This window comes from Oreochromis niloticus, linkage group LG6 (assembly GCF_001858045.2).
Source record: "Oreochromis niloticus isolate F11D_XX linkage group LG6, O_niloticus_UMD_NMBU, whole genome shotgun sequence".
NCBI lineage: Eukaryota > Metazoa > Chordata > Actinopteri > Cichliformes > Cichlidae > Oreochromis > Oreochromis niloticus.
The window spans coordinates 745488-760988 of NC_031971.2; the positions used below are offsets into that span (position 1 = coordinate 745488).

General features: G+C 42.6%; 3 protein-coding genes across 7 annotated transcripts in view; 2 read left to right on the top strand and 1 right to left on the bottom strand.

Annotated features, from left to right (window-relative positions):
• Positions 1 to 15501, top strand: part of LOC100711262 (malate dehydrogenase, cytoplasmic) — an 868968-nt gene that overhangs the window by 544741 nt on the left and 308726 nt on the right. The gene's annotated exons all lie outside the window — the stretch shown is intronic.
• Positions 1 to 15501, top strand: part of LOC100697710 (potassium voltage-gated channel subfamily H member 1) — a 90799-nt gene that overhangs the window by 65722 nt on the left and 9576 nt on the right. The window contains exon 11 of one of the 5 annotated variants that reach the window (XM_025908326.1): positions 12235 to 12510. The exons of the other annotated variants lie outside the window; for them this stretch is intronic. Within the exon in view, the coding sequence (XP_025764111.1) occupies positions 12235 to 12314 (80 nt within the window). The 3' untranslated portion in view covers positions 12315 to 12510. Of the gene's footprint in view, positions 1 to 12234; positions 12511 to 15501 lie in introns of those variants that run through there. 5 annotated transcript variants of the gene reach the window in all.
• On the bottom strand, positions 7404 to 11280 carry LOC112847195 (uncharacterized). Its single transcript, XM_025908323.1, has 2 exons — positions 9817 to 11280; positions 7404 to 9480 (listed from the first exon to the last, which is right to left on the bottom strand). Exons 1-2 carry the CDS (start codon positions 10541 to 10543, stop codon positions 7580 to 7582), a joined length of 2628 nt encoding a protein of 875 aa, XP_025764108.1. The 5' UTR covers positions 10544 to 11280; the 3' UTR covers positions 7404 to 7579.

Here is a 15501-nt window from a genome sequence, read left to right on the forward strand (position 1 = left end):
GTGTAGCAGAAATGATGACGGATGATGATGGCAGCAGCAGCCGTTCTTCTCTGGGTGAGTAGCTTCATGTTGTTCGTGTGTAACTTACGTTGAGTAGGCTAACCACGTTATTAAATTAATGCACGTAAGGTGAACTAGCAAACACCGTCGTAGTTACATGCAGCTGTCTTCTTGTTTGATAGAGTGATACCATATATGCCCTATAGCTGCAGAAAAGGCTAAACATGAGAGGTTTTAGGACAAAGTTTGTGTTTTCCATTGTTTAAGCACCGGTTCCAACCAAAGGAGGTATGTTGTATCAACAGAAAAGGCTAACTTGGTTATCATTTTGCAGAAAAAAGAGACTGCTAAAAATAAAAACATAAGTTTTTGGACAAAGTTTGTGTTCTCCATTCTTTAAGCACCGGTTCGAGCACCATTAAAGCACCGGCACTGTTTCAAAAGTACCGGTTTGGCACTGGTATCGGATAAAACCTAAACGATACCCATCCCTAATTTTAAAGGCATCAACTGCCTTAAACCAAATTTCCTTGATGATATTTTAAGGGTGTCAACTGCCTTAACCCAGAATTAAAAATATTTAATCATTCAATACTACAGTCAAAAGTCCAGAAACAAACAAAAAACAGAGTTCGCAACAAACAAAATGTTGCAGTCTAGAAAAACAGAGTCTAAAAGTCAAAATGCCAGGAGCAGGAGACCAAAACAAAATTAGTCCAGAGACCAGCTATGTGCCCGGAAAAACAGTCCTGGGGTATACCACAAAAATAGAAGGTAGGAGAATAAACCAGCTGTATTCCATGGAACCATCCAAGGTATATGCTCATTGGCAGGGGAACAATATGAGAACAGCCCCACCAGGACTGGAGACGGAGCAGTAATGGAGCATATGAGAGAAGGACGCAACCCAAAACCACAATGCTCAGTGGCTAATGGATCTAAGCGCAGACGATAGCAACCTCCCTCAACAGGGTCAAGTAACCACCACAGTGGCATACATCCAAGAACGGGTCTCCAGTATGAAGAGTTGAACAGTACAAGTCCTTGACAGTCCTGATCCCCAAGGATCCGCCTCAGTACCATGTGGGAGCTCCTGTTAGGGATCATAGCAGCTAAGATGAACAGGCACATGGCTCAATGCATGTGGGAGGCACAGAAAGGAATTGGCAGCAATATAAGAGGAGCAAAACACCAGCTCCTGTTAGACAGAGCAGTCGCCCAAGACTGCAAGACCAGACTGACCAACTTGTGCACTGCCTGAATTGGCTACAAGAAGGCATATGTCTCAGTGCCCCACACATGGATCCTGCCAGTGGCAGGAGTAACCTGGACTGAAAGACAGCACAGAGGCACTAATCATGGCAGCACAGGAACATGCTCTGAGCAGTGAGCAAAATATCCATAGAGGCTGGGGTCTACCACAACACAAGACCCCAGCTCGGTGTAGATTAGCGTTCTTTCCTTGCAGTCTGAAAGCAAATACAAAGCACTAGGGTTGCCACAAACGATTATTTTGATAGTCGACTAGTCACCGATTATTTTTGCGATTAGTCGACTAATCAGATCATGCATCTATTGGACGTAAAACGTACAGCTTATTGCACCAGCATGCATCTGCTCTTGTATAACTATCATTAGCTTACAGCTTTAAGTGTTTAAGGTATGTGCTAGCAAAAAATAAAGACAAGATGATAGTTTATTAAATTTGAATGAAATTTGCAGATTGTTTCAGTGAAGTTTAATAAACTCAGCCGTCTGCTCCTTGCTATCTAAAATATAACAGGACACCGGAGTAGGGCTGGGCTATATCATACTGTTCACGGTAATACCGGTGTAATTTTGGGCAACGATAGGAAAATGAAATATCGCGATAGAATATGGGTAAAACGCGCATGCGCAGTGCCTATGTTTACATACGCACATGGCAGCGACGCAGAATGAGAAGAGTGAAAGTGGATCGTTAAATGAAACGGATGAACCAGAATTGGTTTGTAAAAATGCTGCAACTTCAGTGGTGTGGAACTGGTTTAGCTTTCGTCCGTCAGATACACAACAAAGCACTATTTTTGGAGGAGCATGCAAGCGGGGCGGCGTTATTACGTGTTGTTTGGAAAATACGGCACACTTAAAATCAATCCTTTGATTTTTCTGAAAATCGACAGTGTCCCTTATAATCCCATGTGCCTTATGTATGAATTCTGGTTGTGTTTACTGACCTCGAAACGATTTTATGTGGTAGACGGGGCTCGAAAATCTGTCAAATGTTTTAGTACGACTTTGCTAAGCTACGAAGCCGCACCGCTTGATGGATTGTCGGAGCATTACGGCTATCATAGGCAGGCACCTCACGGAGTGATACGTACTGTGCTTCAACATAATATTACCGTATTGTGTGTGTATAACCTCTTTTTAAGTTTTGTGGATATTCTACATGGTTATGCTGAGGATATGTCGGTCAATTTCCACTGGAAATGCCTTTTGGCTAAAATGTTAGCAAGGAATTTGCACTGTTAAATTTTTATATAACTTTAATGCACATAAAAAACAGCTGCTTGTTTAATTGAAAGTACATTGATGGGGTTTTTTGCACTAATAAAGTTGTGGAGTTGTAAAGTATTTTGTCTAGTGTCAATTATATCGTCAGTTATATTGTTATCGCAAATTTTCAAATGTATATCGTGATAAATATTTTTGGTCATATCGCCCTGCTCTACACCGGAGTATGTTCTCATGCATCTCACACTTCTTTTAATCAGTTGTCTGCTTGACGTTTATTCAGCTGTGTAAAAACTATAACTTTAATCTCAGCCAAACCAATTTACTCAGGAACAAATAAAATACTAAAAAAAGCCAAACAATATCATTTTTAAGTTATCTAAGTGACTTATATATCATGTTTAACCTGAGTAGCGAAAGACGGCGGTGGGTTTGAAAACGATTTGCCTGGAGTGCAGTGTTCTCACCGGCTCTAGTGTGCCTTGAACCCAGGCTAGCTATCAAGCTAGCCGAGGTGGGTAACAGATGTCTCCGAAAACGTCGGAGCGGTTTTGAAAATATGTGGTGTCTTGATAAACTGAGCAGATATTTGAGGTTTACACAGCTACATTCTCGCCTGAAAATATGTTAAACGTCTATTTTGTGACTCAGAAAGAATAATAAGAGTAATGATAAAACTAATTAGCTGCCGCCATTGTTGGAAACTGAGCTGGGCCGCGCTATGAATTCTGGGACACAGCTTCTTCTTCTTCGGGGTTTAACAGCAGCTGGCATCCTTCTGTTTCAGTCCGTTATTACACTCTTAAATCCTACTACTTATTCCTGCGTCTTTTGGGATCTTACTAAGCTTCAAACGACGCGTCGACTATTAAATTAGTCGTCGACGATTTTGATTGTCGACGTAATCGTGACTAGTAGACTAATCGTGGCAGCCCTACAAAGCACAATAAAGCAAACTCCCCATTTCAAAAAGAAATAGACATGCATCAAGCAAATATACAATTTTACATTTAATAGAGCTGACACAATTAATCGTATAATGATTTACAATTGTGATGCATTGCAATGCGGACATAAAGTATTTTTAATCCATTCAGAAGAAACTAATCGATTATTAAATACAGTCCTGATCAAAAGTTTAAGACCACTTGAAAAATGGCAAAAAATCATCTTTTGCATGGTTGGATCTTAACAAGGTTCCAACAACATGCAACAAGCAGAAATGGGAGGTAGACAACATTTAACTTACATTTAACAAACTTAAACTGAGACAGGCTGTTTTACAGCTGATCAAAAGTTTAGGACCACATGCCTTTAAAAGGCCTAATCTGTGCAAATATGTGAATTCATTGTCATTTTCTGTCAGGTAGTCACACTGTCATGATGTTCTGATGGCAAAAGCAAAAAAACGTTCCTTTTTGAACGTGGTCGAATTGCATAAGCACGGTCTCTCACAGCATGCCATCGCTGCTGAGGTGGGACGCAGTAAGACAGTCATTTGGAATTTCTTAAATGATCCTGGGGGTTATGGAACAAAAAAGTCAAGTGGAAGACCCCAAAAAATCCTCAACCCATATTAAGGCCATTAGTCATGCCGAATGCAGAAAACGGCATCTGAGACTTTGGATGAGAAAAAAATGTAAAGTTGATCGTCCTGATGGTTTCCAACATTACTGGCATGACAAGCAGATCCCACCTGAGATGTTGTCTACGCGCCACAGTGGAGGGGGCGCCATAATGGTCTGGGGTGCTTTTTCCTTCAGTGGAACAATGGAGCTTCAGGAGGTGCAGGGGTGCCAAACGGCTGCTGGCTATGTCCAGATGTTGCAGAAAGCATCCCTCATGACTGAGGGCCCTTGTCTGTGTGGTAACGACTGGGTTTTTCAAAAGGACAACGCTACAGTACACAATGCCTGTAGGACAAGGGACTTCTTCCAAGAGAATAACATCACTCTTTTAGACCATCCTGCGTCTTTCCCTGATCTAAATCCAACTGAGAATGGACAACAGTTCCAGAAAGTAGACGCCCTTCGTGTGGCCGTCTTCACCACTTGGAGAAATGTTCCCACTCACCTCATGGAAACGCTTGCATGAAGTGATCAACAATAACAGCGAACCTATTCATTACTGAATTCAAGTTTGGAACTTTGATTTCTGTTTTGGGGGTTTACCCATGTTTTTTGGAGGTGTGGTCCTAAACTGTTGATCAGCTGTAAAACAGCCTGTTTCAGTCTAAGCTTTCTTTTTAATAAATGACATGCTCAAAAAAATGTTTTGCCTCACTCCCACTTCTTCTTGTTGCATGTTGAACCTCTACTTGGAACCTTGTTAAGATCCAACCATGCAAAATATGATTTTTTTTCGCCATTTTTCAAATGGTCTTAAACTTTTAATCAGGACTGTACAACCTAAAAATAACAGCAATTTGTTTTCTTCAGCCACATACATCACAGTGGACCAACAAGTGCAGTCTGTGTTCAGACAAGTTTTGAGCAATAAAAAAGTAGCTTATATGTAACCTCCTTTATTTGTTGATGAAAACAAACAAACTGAAATGAAGTTAGCGTTATGCATTGGGATATTGAATTGTATCGTTGACATGAAAATTGCAATTCAATTGAAATGCAAGTAGGGCTGGGTACCAAAACACAATACCTTTTTAGTAGTGACTGAAAACATTCAGTAGGTATCGATACAGAAAAAAATAATATTTTTTGGAGCAAAATCTTCCACTCTGTTACCAATTATGACAGGCAACAGCCTTAAAAAGTTCCAGTTTTGTATTAACTGTCCAGAGAGTTTGAGGGCTGACCTCACACGGCTTTGAAGAGGTATCAGAGTCAGAGTATTTAAACTGTTTAATGCTCCAATTCAGTGGAGTGGGTGAACCATTCTTTTTTTCACAAAAAATTTAAGAAAAAGTGCAACATCATATGACAAAATGCCCTAAAAATGTTATGTCCCAAACAAAATGGCAAACCTGGCTGACAGATGTGAAAATATTTTAAACAGTTGAAAACTGACTCAAACTTTACTCCTTCTATATCTGGTGTACCTTCAGTCTTGAGGTGTTCAACAGGAGACTTGTACATCTCTATGGTGCATTCTGCTCCACACTGATTTGGATCACCACCCTGAAAAACAGATTGTGTCATTAAACAATATCTACAGAAATGATGTGTACGACTAAAGCAGAAGCCACCAGTGCAATGTGAGCCCAAATTATCTCCAGCATGCAAAACAAGGTTCCTTTAACTACAGTTTTATCTATTTATTTCCATAACCTAAAGGATTAACAACTTCAAAGGCATCTTGGTATAGCAGTAGTTTGAAACATTTTGGTAAAAATGGATTTTGGTAAAAAAAAAAAAAAAAAAAAAAAGTACTACTTTTGAATATCTTACCATCACTAATGTCACACAGTACATCTGATGAAGACTCAGCTGATTGCTCATCTGTTACACATCTCTACCACAAATCAGAGTCTAATACTATGTACCTCTCTCTTAGAGGTACATAGTATGCAAACTGATCTTTTCTATTCTCACTTTGTCCTAAAAAATTTTCTTGGGGTCCACATAGTTCAACATGTGTATGAAGGAGGGGGCCTAAGGGTACATCTTTCGCCATCTTACAGCGCTGTGATTGCAGCCATTCCCCAACTCTCTGTGAATGGTACTCATGGCCATTGATCAGTGTTCTTTGATCAGTGGGTTTTGGTCAGTGGTTGATCAATGGTCATGGGAATTTGCATAATTATGATTAAGGAACTGACCTCACAGCCCATTGTTCCTTCAGTGGGCTGGTTTCAGTCATTATGCAAATGTACTGTTTATAAGGTTTGGGGAAACCTGCAGTCAGCTGAGACTGAAGAAGTCACTTGGATGAGTGACGAAACGTTTCTCCCACAAAACGCTACGTCCAGATGAACAGATTCAACTTTTGGAGATTTACTTTCCTGGATGTCAGGGGAAAATTTCCCAAATAGAAAGCTGCCAAAGTAAAACAGAGACACAGTGAGACAATATAAAAAATCATATGTACATGGGTGAACTCTCTAGAGAGAGAGAGTCACACAGTACTCTTCTTTATTGCAGGTTATATAGGCATGTAGGTTACACAGCAGACGGAGGCAGTCTCCGCCTGTTCTCAGAATATATTGCTGACAAATGCATATCTTACTAAACATTCTGTCCGTACTATACTAAACGTCTGCTTAAGTGGCATTTTCCGTTGCTCTTTGCACAGGAACTTGTCTTCACAGGCATTTGATAAGCATAGGCAAGGTTTCATGTTTTATCAGGGTGAATCATCATTCAGAGTTTACACAATCACAAGCAAAGCATATTTGAATAATAAACAAAATCTTTTCACATTTCCCTCCTGTTGTTTAACTTTCACACTAGTTAAAACACCATTGGTTTATTGTCTGTGCATGATTTCTTGCAGTGCATTTTTAATCAGCACGTCATACATTGGTGTATCACAGCATTTCAGTGTCAGGTGGATTATCATCATCTTCGTCCATGGGCAGTGTCAGGTATGCCTGCACATGAACTGCAACAACTTTATTAATCATTGATTGTGCACATGGCAAAATACAAGAAGTAAAACAACAGAGTAGGAGTAGAAGAACTCCTACAAAAACCAGTCTTTTTATTAAAAGAGATTTCCAGGAACCACTCAACAGCCGGGTAAGCCAATCTTCAGTGTTCGTGACATAGTCCTGTTGCTGAGCGTCCCTGAGTTGTTTCAGCGTGCGTAAGGCGTCGGTCATGTTGGAAGAGTGAACATTATCTGGAATGTACGTACAGCATGTGTTGTTAAAGAGTATACAGAGTCCTCCTTTTTCAGCCAGAATCATGTCCAGTGCGACTCGGTGTTGCATCACAGTTATGCGCAGGGCATCAATCTCTTCATTTGAATCAGCTTCATCATCAGTGTCTGTGTCAGTGTCAGTGTGTTCTAATAACGTCATAGTTTCTCTTGGGCTGACAGGGTCTGGTGTAATGGCAGTTGCTATCAGCCTGTTGATCAGGGCTCTTACGGTCCAGTCGTTGCCAGTGTAGGTGAAGACTGTGTCCTAGCCTTGGTCCCAGTCCGTGCTTGACAGGTACCAGTCATATTCGTTCCACTTGTTACCTCGACGGCCTCCAATGTGGAATGAGTTTAGTGGGATCCATACTGTAGAGGAAAAACTGGTTTTGTGGTAGCATAGGTATAGATCTTCGGTCTTCTTCAGGGTTGCAGTTTGGTTACATGGGTTGTCATATTTCCTGGCCCCTGCCACTCCGTAGCAGTATCCTCTACAGAAACTGCGCTTTTTCCGGGTCAGTTCCACTTTTTCCGTGGTGCGATGATCTTGTTTAGGGACAGCGCTTTGTTCCGAGCATGTCACATTTGGGTACTGACGATAAATCTGTGGGCAGTGGGGATCACAGGGATTATCGGTGCAGGTCATGTTCATGGATACGATGGCTATTGTCAGGAACACTGAGAACACAAACATGAAGCACAGGGTTGTGACTGTTGTCAGCTGGCATCCTGTTGTCCAATATTGACGTCGTCTATGTCCATCTCTCCTTTCTCCCTCAGTGGAATCTTGGGTTCTTTGTCTAGCATCTCCATTCCTGTGAGTGTTCTCCTCTTCTCGACCACCAGACACACCCGTAGCCTCTAATGAGTAGACCTCAGCCAGAGGAGTGGGATCACGAGTGTTGCCACTGATCACCCTACCCCCCACCGAGCGAACACTAGAGGTTGGGGAGGACCAGAGTCTAAACTTATCACTCACTTTAAGGAGATGTTGGTGGGTCTTGGATTGGTTCAACCTTTTTTGTGTGGCTTTGATGAATCCACGAGGGTCGTTCAGCAATCCTACATGCTGTGGGTGTTGTGAGCAGGACCTGGAAGAGACTGGGAGAGAATCACGCGGCAGTTGGTTGCTCAAAACTATTTCTTTGTTTTCCAGTACAGATGTTGCAGGGTGAGTTTTTTGTGGACCTAGACGGTGTACTTGCTGATCATAACTGCGGTCAGGACCTGGACTTTGTTTGAATCTCAGGGTGTTGTGGTACTCAGAGAAGTTTAGCTTTCTAGAGTGGCCTGGTAGGTAGCGGTTAGCTATGTTTTGCAAAGGTTCTAATGGGGGTAGGTCCAGTGTCCAGTAGTAACTGGGTACACCTTCTCCTTCATGCACTACCAACTCGTTAACTTGAGGGTCTAGTCCCTCGCACAGCATTGTTTTTGCATACATTCCTTCTGGCCCTGGAACTACTCCTATTTTAAGTTTTCCTAGAGCATCTCTCCCCAAAAGGTTGACTGGGCAGGATGGATCATATATACATTGGTTTTTACAGCTCCTGCCGCTGTCTTTGTGCTCCAGTGTTAAACTTTCTGTTAATGATTTCACACTGGTGTGTCCTGATGCAGATTTGACTATCAGGGTATCATTTGAATACTTTAAGTTTTTGGGCTTTTTGTTTAATACTGTTTTGCATGCTCCAGTATCACAAAGCATAGTCATTGGTTGACCGTTTACATGGATGGTTGCTGTGGGTTTGTGTTCAGATCCTAGGGGCAACTGTTCTATATTGAAGATTTCAGTTTCTCCCTCTTCTCGTGCTAGCCACTTATCCTGATTGTCATTTTTGTATCTGCAACCTCTGGCAAAGTGCCCTTCTTTCCCACAGTTATAGCAACGATTATCTCTGTCCTCTCTATCTCTCCTATCCCCTTTGTAGCCTGCATTTCTCTTCCTTACTTTGTTGTTCTTCTGCCCCTGTCCACGCCTGGGTCCCTGATATCCACCTGCAAAGGCTATGAACCCTGTTTCTGGGTCTACAGTAAACACCCCTCCCTTCTTCTTTTTCTTTAAGACTCGAGTGGCGTGTTCTGCATATTGCAGGGCATCCGCGAGGTTGCCCGTGTTCATTGTTACCCAGTGTTTTTCTACATGAGCTCTGATTGAGGGAAGAAGGCCATTTAGGAATGCGTTCTTTAACTGCTGTTGATAAGGTCTCTCTGGGCCTTCCTCGTAATCTAACCCTGAGTTTTGTCTGAAGACTGGTCGTAGTCTGTCTAGGAAGTCAGAGGCAGACTCGTTTTCTTTTTGCTTTGTTTCTCCTATTTTTCCGTAATCTGGCCTAGGCGCTAATGTTGTTCTAATTCTCTCATATACCTCATTTAGAGCTGTAGCTAGGTCTGGGTCCCCTGCTGGGAACATGGTGCCATCTTGTCTTAGGCCTGTGTAATTTCCGAGGACTCGGGCCAATTTGAGGCCTAATAGGTCCTGTAGGACCTGTAGCATTTCTTGGCCATTTAGCATCCAACTGCAGCGGATTAATTCTACTGCATCTCTCCACTGTTGGTGTCCTTCATTTAAAGGGGGCACGTCTTTTAATACGTTTTTTCTGTCTTCGGCCGACCACGGTTGAAACGTATATGTGAAGGGATGTCTATCCCTGGGGAGTGCCCCACCTGGCGCTTGTGGGGGCTCTCCGGTTACTCGCCCGAAATTTGGGTTTGGCGCCTGAATTAACGGAAATTGCCCTAACGGGCCTGGAGGCCATGGCGGTGGGTCTTCGCGGGTCATTAGGTTCAGTTGTTGTCTCGCTGAGACATAAGGGTCTTGTGGTTTTACAAAGGGATTTTTTGAAACAGGGGAATAAGGATTTGGGGGGTATGGTTGCTCAGTATCAGGGGGAGGATTGGTGGTTTCGGTAGGTGGCTTTTTGCTTTGTTTATTTTGCTTTTTGTTTCTTTTCTCTTCACGCTTCTTACTTTCCTCCTGCCATGGTACAAAGAAACTTACGTATTCGTACATGCGCAGGACTTTCTTTTTACCACTAGTCTTTTCTATCTCTGCGTGTAGGCATTTGCTTAATTGCTGTATTTGGCCAGGGCTACAGTTCCCCTCCCAGGCGGTGCAGTTTGTTTTTTTGGGATTTCTCCACCTATTTGCGCTTATCTGTCCTGCACCAGGGCATTTTTTCTCTAACCATTGTTCATCTGCAGTCAATTCGGGTTTTGTAGATTTATTTCCCATATTTAATTTTTGATTTATTTTATTTGATAGTTCTTTGTTTATTTAGCGCTTAGTAATACACACACACACCTGCGGCGCTTTCGCTGGCACGAGAACAGAGAGAGGTGGCTGACACGCCCTTCTACTTTTGAGCTATTCTCAAAAGCGGTGTCATCTTTATGTGATAAAACACGACCTTCTTCTCGATTCGCCAGTACTTCAGCAACCGACAGTAAACAAATCAGTGGAATAGTTCAGCCTCCTTATTGTGCTGTAGAAATCAACTTATTCCACCAAAAAAACAATAAAAGACAGACAGTTTTAACGCACGTTCACGCTACCAGCTTCCTTGAAGCGAGCGTAGTGCTTCCAGCCTTTTAAACTGCGGAATGAGTCCACGCAGGACTACCAATTCCGTCTTACAGGCGAGTCCCTGACTTCCAGCCTTTTTAAACTGCGGAATGAGTCCACGCAGGACTACCAATTCCGTCTTACAGGCGAGTCTATTTTTACCCTTTCGGGGAGCTACCAATCATTCTTAGACGAGCTCAATATTTATTTTACTGCTTCCAACCCTCTGCGGGCGAGCTGCCTACCAGTCCTCAGGACGAGCTTAATGCTTCCAGTCTGTCTTGGACGAGTCTTATGTTTCGTTTTCGTTTTTGCGCAAACCTTTATTATCTCAAAGTGGTCTGTCCTACCTTGGCGCTGGTTTCTTCAGATGCACCTGATCAGCCCCCGACGGTGCGGACCGCTTGTAAAACGTTGCAACGTGGGCTTCTCGTACCGACGGGACCTGGTGAGGTGCTTTCTGTGAGAGCTGCTTTAAATAGGCTGTCTCATCCGGCTTCGAAGGACCAAGAAATGTCAGGGGAAAATTTCCCAAATAGAAAGCTGCCAAAGTAAAACAGAGACACAGTGAAACAATATAAAAAATCATATGTACATGGGTGAACTCTCTAAAGAGAGAGAGAGTCACACAGTACTCTTCTTTATTGCAGGTTATATAGGCATGTAGGTTACACAGCAGACGGAGGCAGTCTCCGCCTGTTCTCAGAATATATTGCTGACAAATGCATATCTTACTAAACATTCTGTCCGTACTATACTAAACGTCTGCTTAAGTGGCATTTTCCGTTGCTCTTTGCACAGGAACTTGTCTTCACAGGCATTTGATAAGCATAGGCAAGGTTTCATGTTTTATCAGGGTGAATCATCATTCAGAGTTTACACAATCACAAGCAAAGCATATTTGAATAATAAACAAAATCTTTTCACACTGGATGATTGAGAATGCATCAAGACATATTCACACTACTGTTCAGAAGTTTTAGAACACACCAATTTTTCTAGTTACTCATTGCAATTCAAAAGTCCAATGAAGAGCATGAAATGGTACAAAGGTAAGTGATGAACTGCCAGTTTGCAAAGAAAGGTATCTGTGAGTACTGAGTGAGTTTCCCTCACCATCAAAAGGCACTCAAACGTTTAGAATACAATAAGTTTAGGTCTATATATTGATTCCATGATTTCTTTTCTAACTCCAATTTATTATTTGGACTATACTGTCATTTCAGAGTGCAATGAGACATTAAACTGCATTATTTTCAATAAAAAACTGGAAAAATTGGGGTTTTCTAAAACTATTGACCGGTATTCATATATAACATTATACACGACATCATATATAAATGAATTCTGCTCTCTACCAGAAAATTCTGACGGAGAGTGTCCAGCCATCAGTTTGAGCCCTGAAGGTCAAGCACACTTGGATTATGCAGTAGGAATATGACGAGAAATGCACCAATCCACCTCTGAATGGCTCAGAAAAAAATAAGTAAGCAATGATGTTGCTTTGTTTTTTTACTGTGGTGCATAAGTGTCTTCCACTCCTTGATGCTCTCCTTGATGGTAATATGGTAATATGGTGGCTAAGCTGTCATCCCTGATGGACAACATCTCCCACCCCATGCATGAGACTGTGACAGCACTGAGCAGCTCCTTCAGTGGGAGACTGCGGCACCCACGGTGTGGGACGGAGAGATTTCGCAGGTCTTTCCTCCCCACTGCTGTCAGACTCCACAATAAAGACCTTGACTGATCTAACACACACATCCACACATGTGCAATAATACTAATGTGCAATAATCCTTTCTGGCATCGTTGTATTTTTACTCAGTTGTATATAGCATTTGTATTCTATTTTTATCTTATTGTATATTTTATTCTATTTTATTCTGCTGTATATAGTATTTTATTTTATTCTATTCTGTATAGTTGTGTACTGTATTTATTCTTATCTTATTTTATTCTAATTTTTCCTTCACAACTTTTGCACTGTCCACTTCCTGCTGTGACAAAACAAATTTCCCACGTGTGGGACTAATAAAGGTTATCTTATCTTATCTTATCTTATCTTATTGGATGCTGGGTGCTTTGCATTGCTGAGACAGGCTAAAACAATCTGTAGTTGTCACACTTCTGCAACAACATCTGCAATGTTGTTTCCAATTTCTGATTCTGTGGCTGTGATGATTTTGAGTAGCAGAAATTTTCTCAGCATGACAGAAAACTTCAAGGTTTTTGTAAGGATGCCTCCCTCTGCTTGAGTGAGCTGTCTGTCAGACAAAGTTTTCACCTACTTGTCTACATTCTTTGTGTGTGTCTGATATCCATCCCTCTATTAGCAGTTTAACCCTATTATGCCCTTCGTATCATATTTTGATACGTGGGTTTCTGAGACCTCTGTCTCATCAACATGATCAATACTTGCCATAATTTCAATATGTTATGGAAAAACTATTTTTTTTGCCTAAAATTAACATTGTTGTTAACAAAAAGTTGCCAAAAATGCCCAGTGTATCAAATGCGATACAAAAATATATTATAAATATATAATAAAAATATACATAACATGATAGAGCAAAAAAGTTTTGGGGATTTTGTTATAAGAGTTAATAAACATCTCAGTTCCAAAAATCTGAATTTTCTGTTATTTTTTTGATATGTTGGACACTATAGTGTGCAGATGTTTCTGGTGCACAACAAATAGATCAGACTTCCTCTCCTTCCTTGTCTTTGACTTTTTGCTGTGCTATATAGGCCTTCTCATTGAATTCAGTCACCTGTTGAAGAGTTTTGTCATCTAACGCAATATAAATTTTTGTTGAATCTGCTCCTCTTTCGATTTTAAAGTATCAAAAGTAAAATTTGTCTCACATGTTTGTTTATCAGTTGACCTAAGGCATAGCAGCAGGTCTGTGCCTCCTGGAAAATATTAGTAGCCTGGAAGCTCTTAACAGATTATCTCATTACAGACTTCTAGAAGTTCTTTGTCTTACATTGGAATTTAGAGTTTAATTACAAGTTTCATTGCAGTCAATAGTTCTTTAGTCTGACAACTAAGAAGGGGTTAGTCAGTACTGCATCGCTGTTTGGTTCTCCAAGCTGTAGAGTCAAGTCTCAATTCAGTTGTTTCTTAATGGGTGCATCCAATAGTAATAGTCAATAACAGTATGTGGGCTGTGTTAGTTCTGCTATATTAGAGCATTTCGCTGATGGAGTAGAAGGAATTGGTGGGTTTCTTCTCTGATAGATGGAAAGAGTGGGTTCTTGGCAGCTGGCCACCTCCTAGGCCAATTAAGAAATCCAGCTTCCAACTCCAGGGAGTTTCAAAACTTCCATCCATCCAACCATCTTCTTCCGCTTATCCGTGGCTGGGTCGCGGAGGCAGCAGCCCAGGTAGAGAAGCCCAGACCTCCCTCTCCCCAGCCACCTCCTCCAGCTTGTCCGGGGGAACACCAAGGCGTTCCCATGCCAGCCGAGAGATATAATCTCTCCAGCTCCTCCCGATGGGACATGCCCGGAACACCTCACCCAGGAGGGGCCCAGGAGGCATCCTTGTCAGATGCCCGAACCACCTCAACTGGCTCCTTTCGATGTGAAGGAGCAGTGGCTCTACTCTGAGCCCCTCCCAGATGGCTGGGCTTCTCACCCTATCTCTAAGGAGAGGCCAGCCACCCTTTGGAGGAAGGCCATTTCTGCCTCTTGTATCTGCAGTCTCGTTCTTCGGTCACTACCCACAACTCATGACCATAGGTGAGAGTGGGAATGTATATCGACCGGTAAATTGAGAGCTTCACTTGCACACTCAGCTCTCTCCTCACCACAACAGACCGGTACAGTGTCCGCATCACTGCAGCCCCAGCACCAATCCATCTGTCGATCTCCAGCTCCCTCTCCCGTCACTCATGAACAAGACCCCGAGATACTTAAACTCTTCCAATTGGGGCAAGAACTCGTCCCTTAGCCGAAGTGGGCACTCCACCGTTTTTCAGCTGAGGACCATGGCCTCAGATTTGGATGTGCTGATTCTCATTCCCATCACTTCACACTTGGCTGCGAGACCACCCAAGTGAAAGCCTGCCGCCGCTTGGCTGTGCCTAGAAATTCTGGCGGAGCCCATCACCCACCAGGAATGAGTCCGACTTACTGCTGGCTATGCGGACCAAGCTCTTGGAATGGTTGTATAAGGACCGAATGACCTGACTCCCAGAAATTGGCGGATGAACCCCCTCATCCCCAGACTCTGCTTCCTCCACGTAAGATGTGCCAATGGGATTAAGGAGGTCCTCGAGGTATTCCTTCCACAGCCTGACAATTTTCTCAGTTGACGTCGGCAGCGCTCCACTGGCATTATGCACAGTACAGGTAGAGCACCGCTTTCCCCTCCTGAGTTGCCTGACGGTTTGCCAGAATCTCTTCGAGTCAGTCCAAAAGTCTTTTTCCATGGCCTCTCTGAACTCCTTCCACACCCGAGTTTTTGCTTCAGCCACTGCCCACGCTGCGTTTTACTTTGCCTGTCGGTACCTATCAGCTGCCTCCGGAGTCCCACAGGCTAACCAAGCCCGACAGGATTCCTTCTTCAGCTTGGTTGCTCCCCTCACCTCTGGTGTCCATCATTTGGTACGGGGGTTACC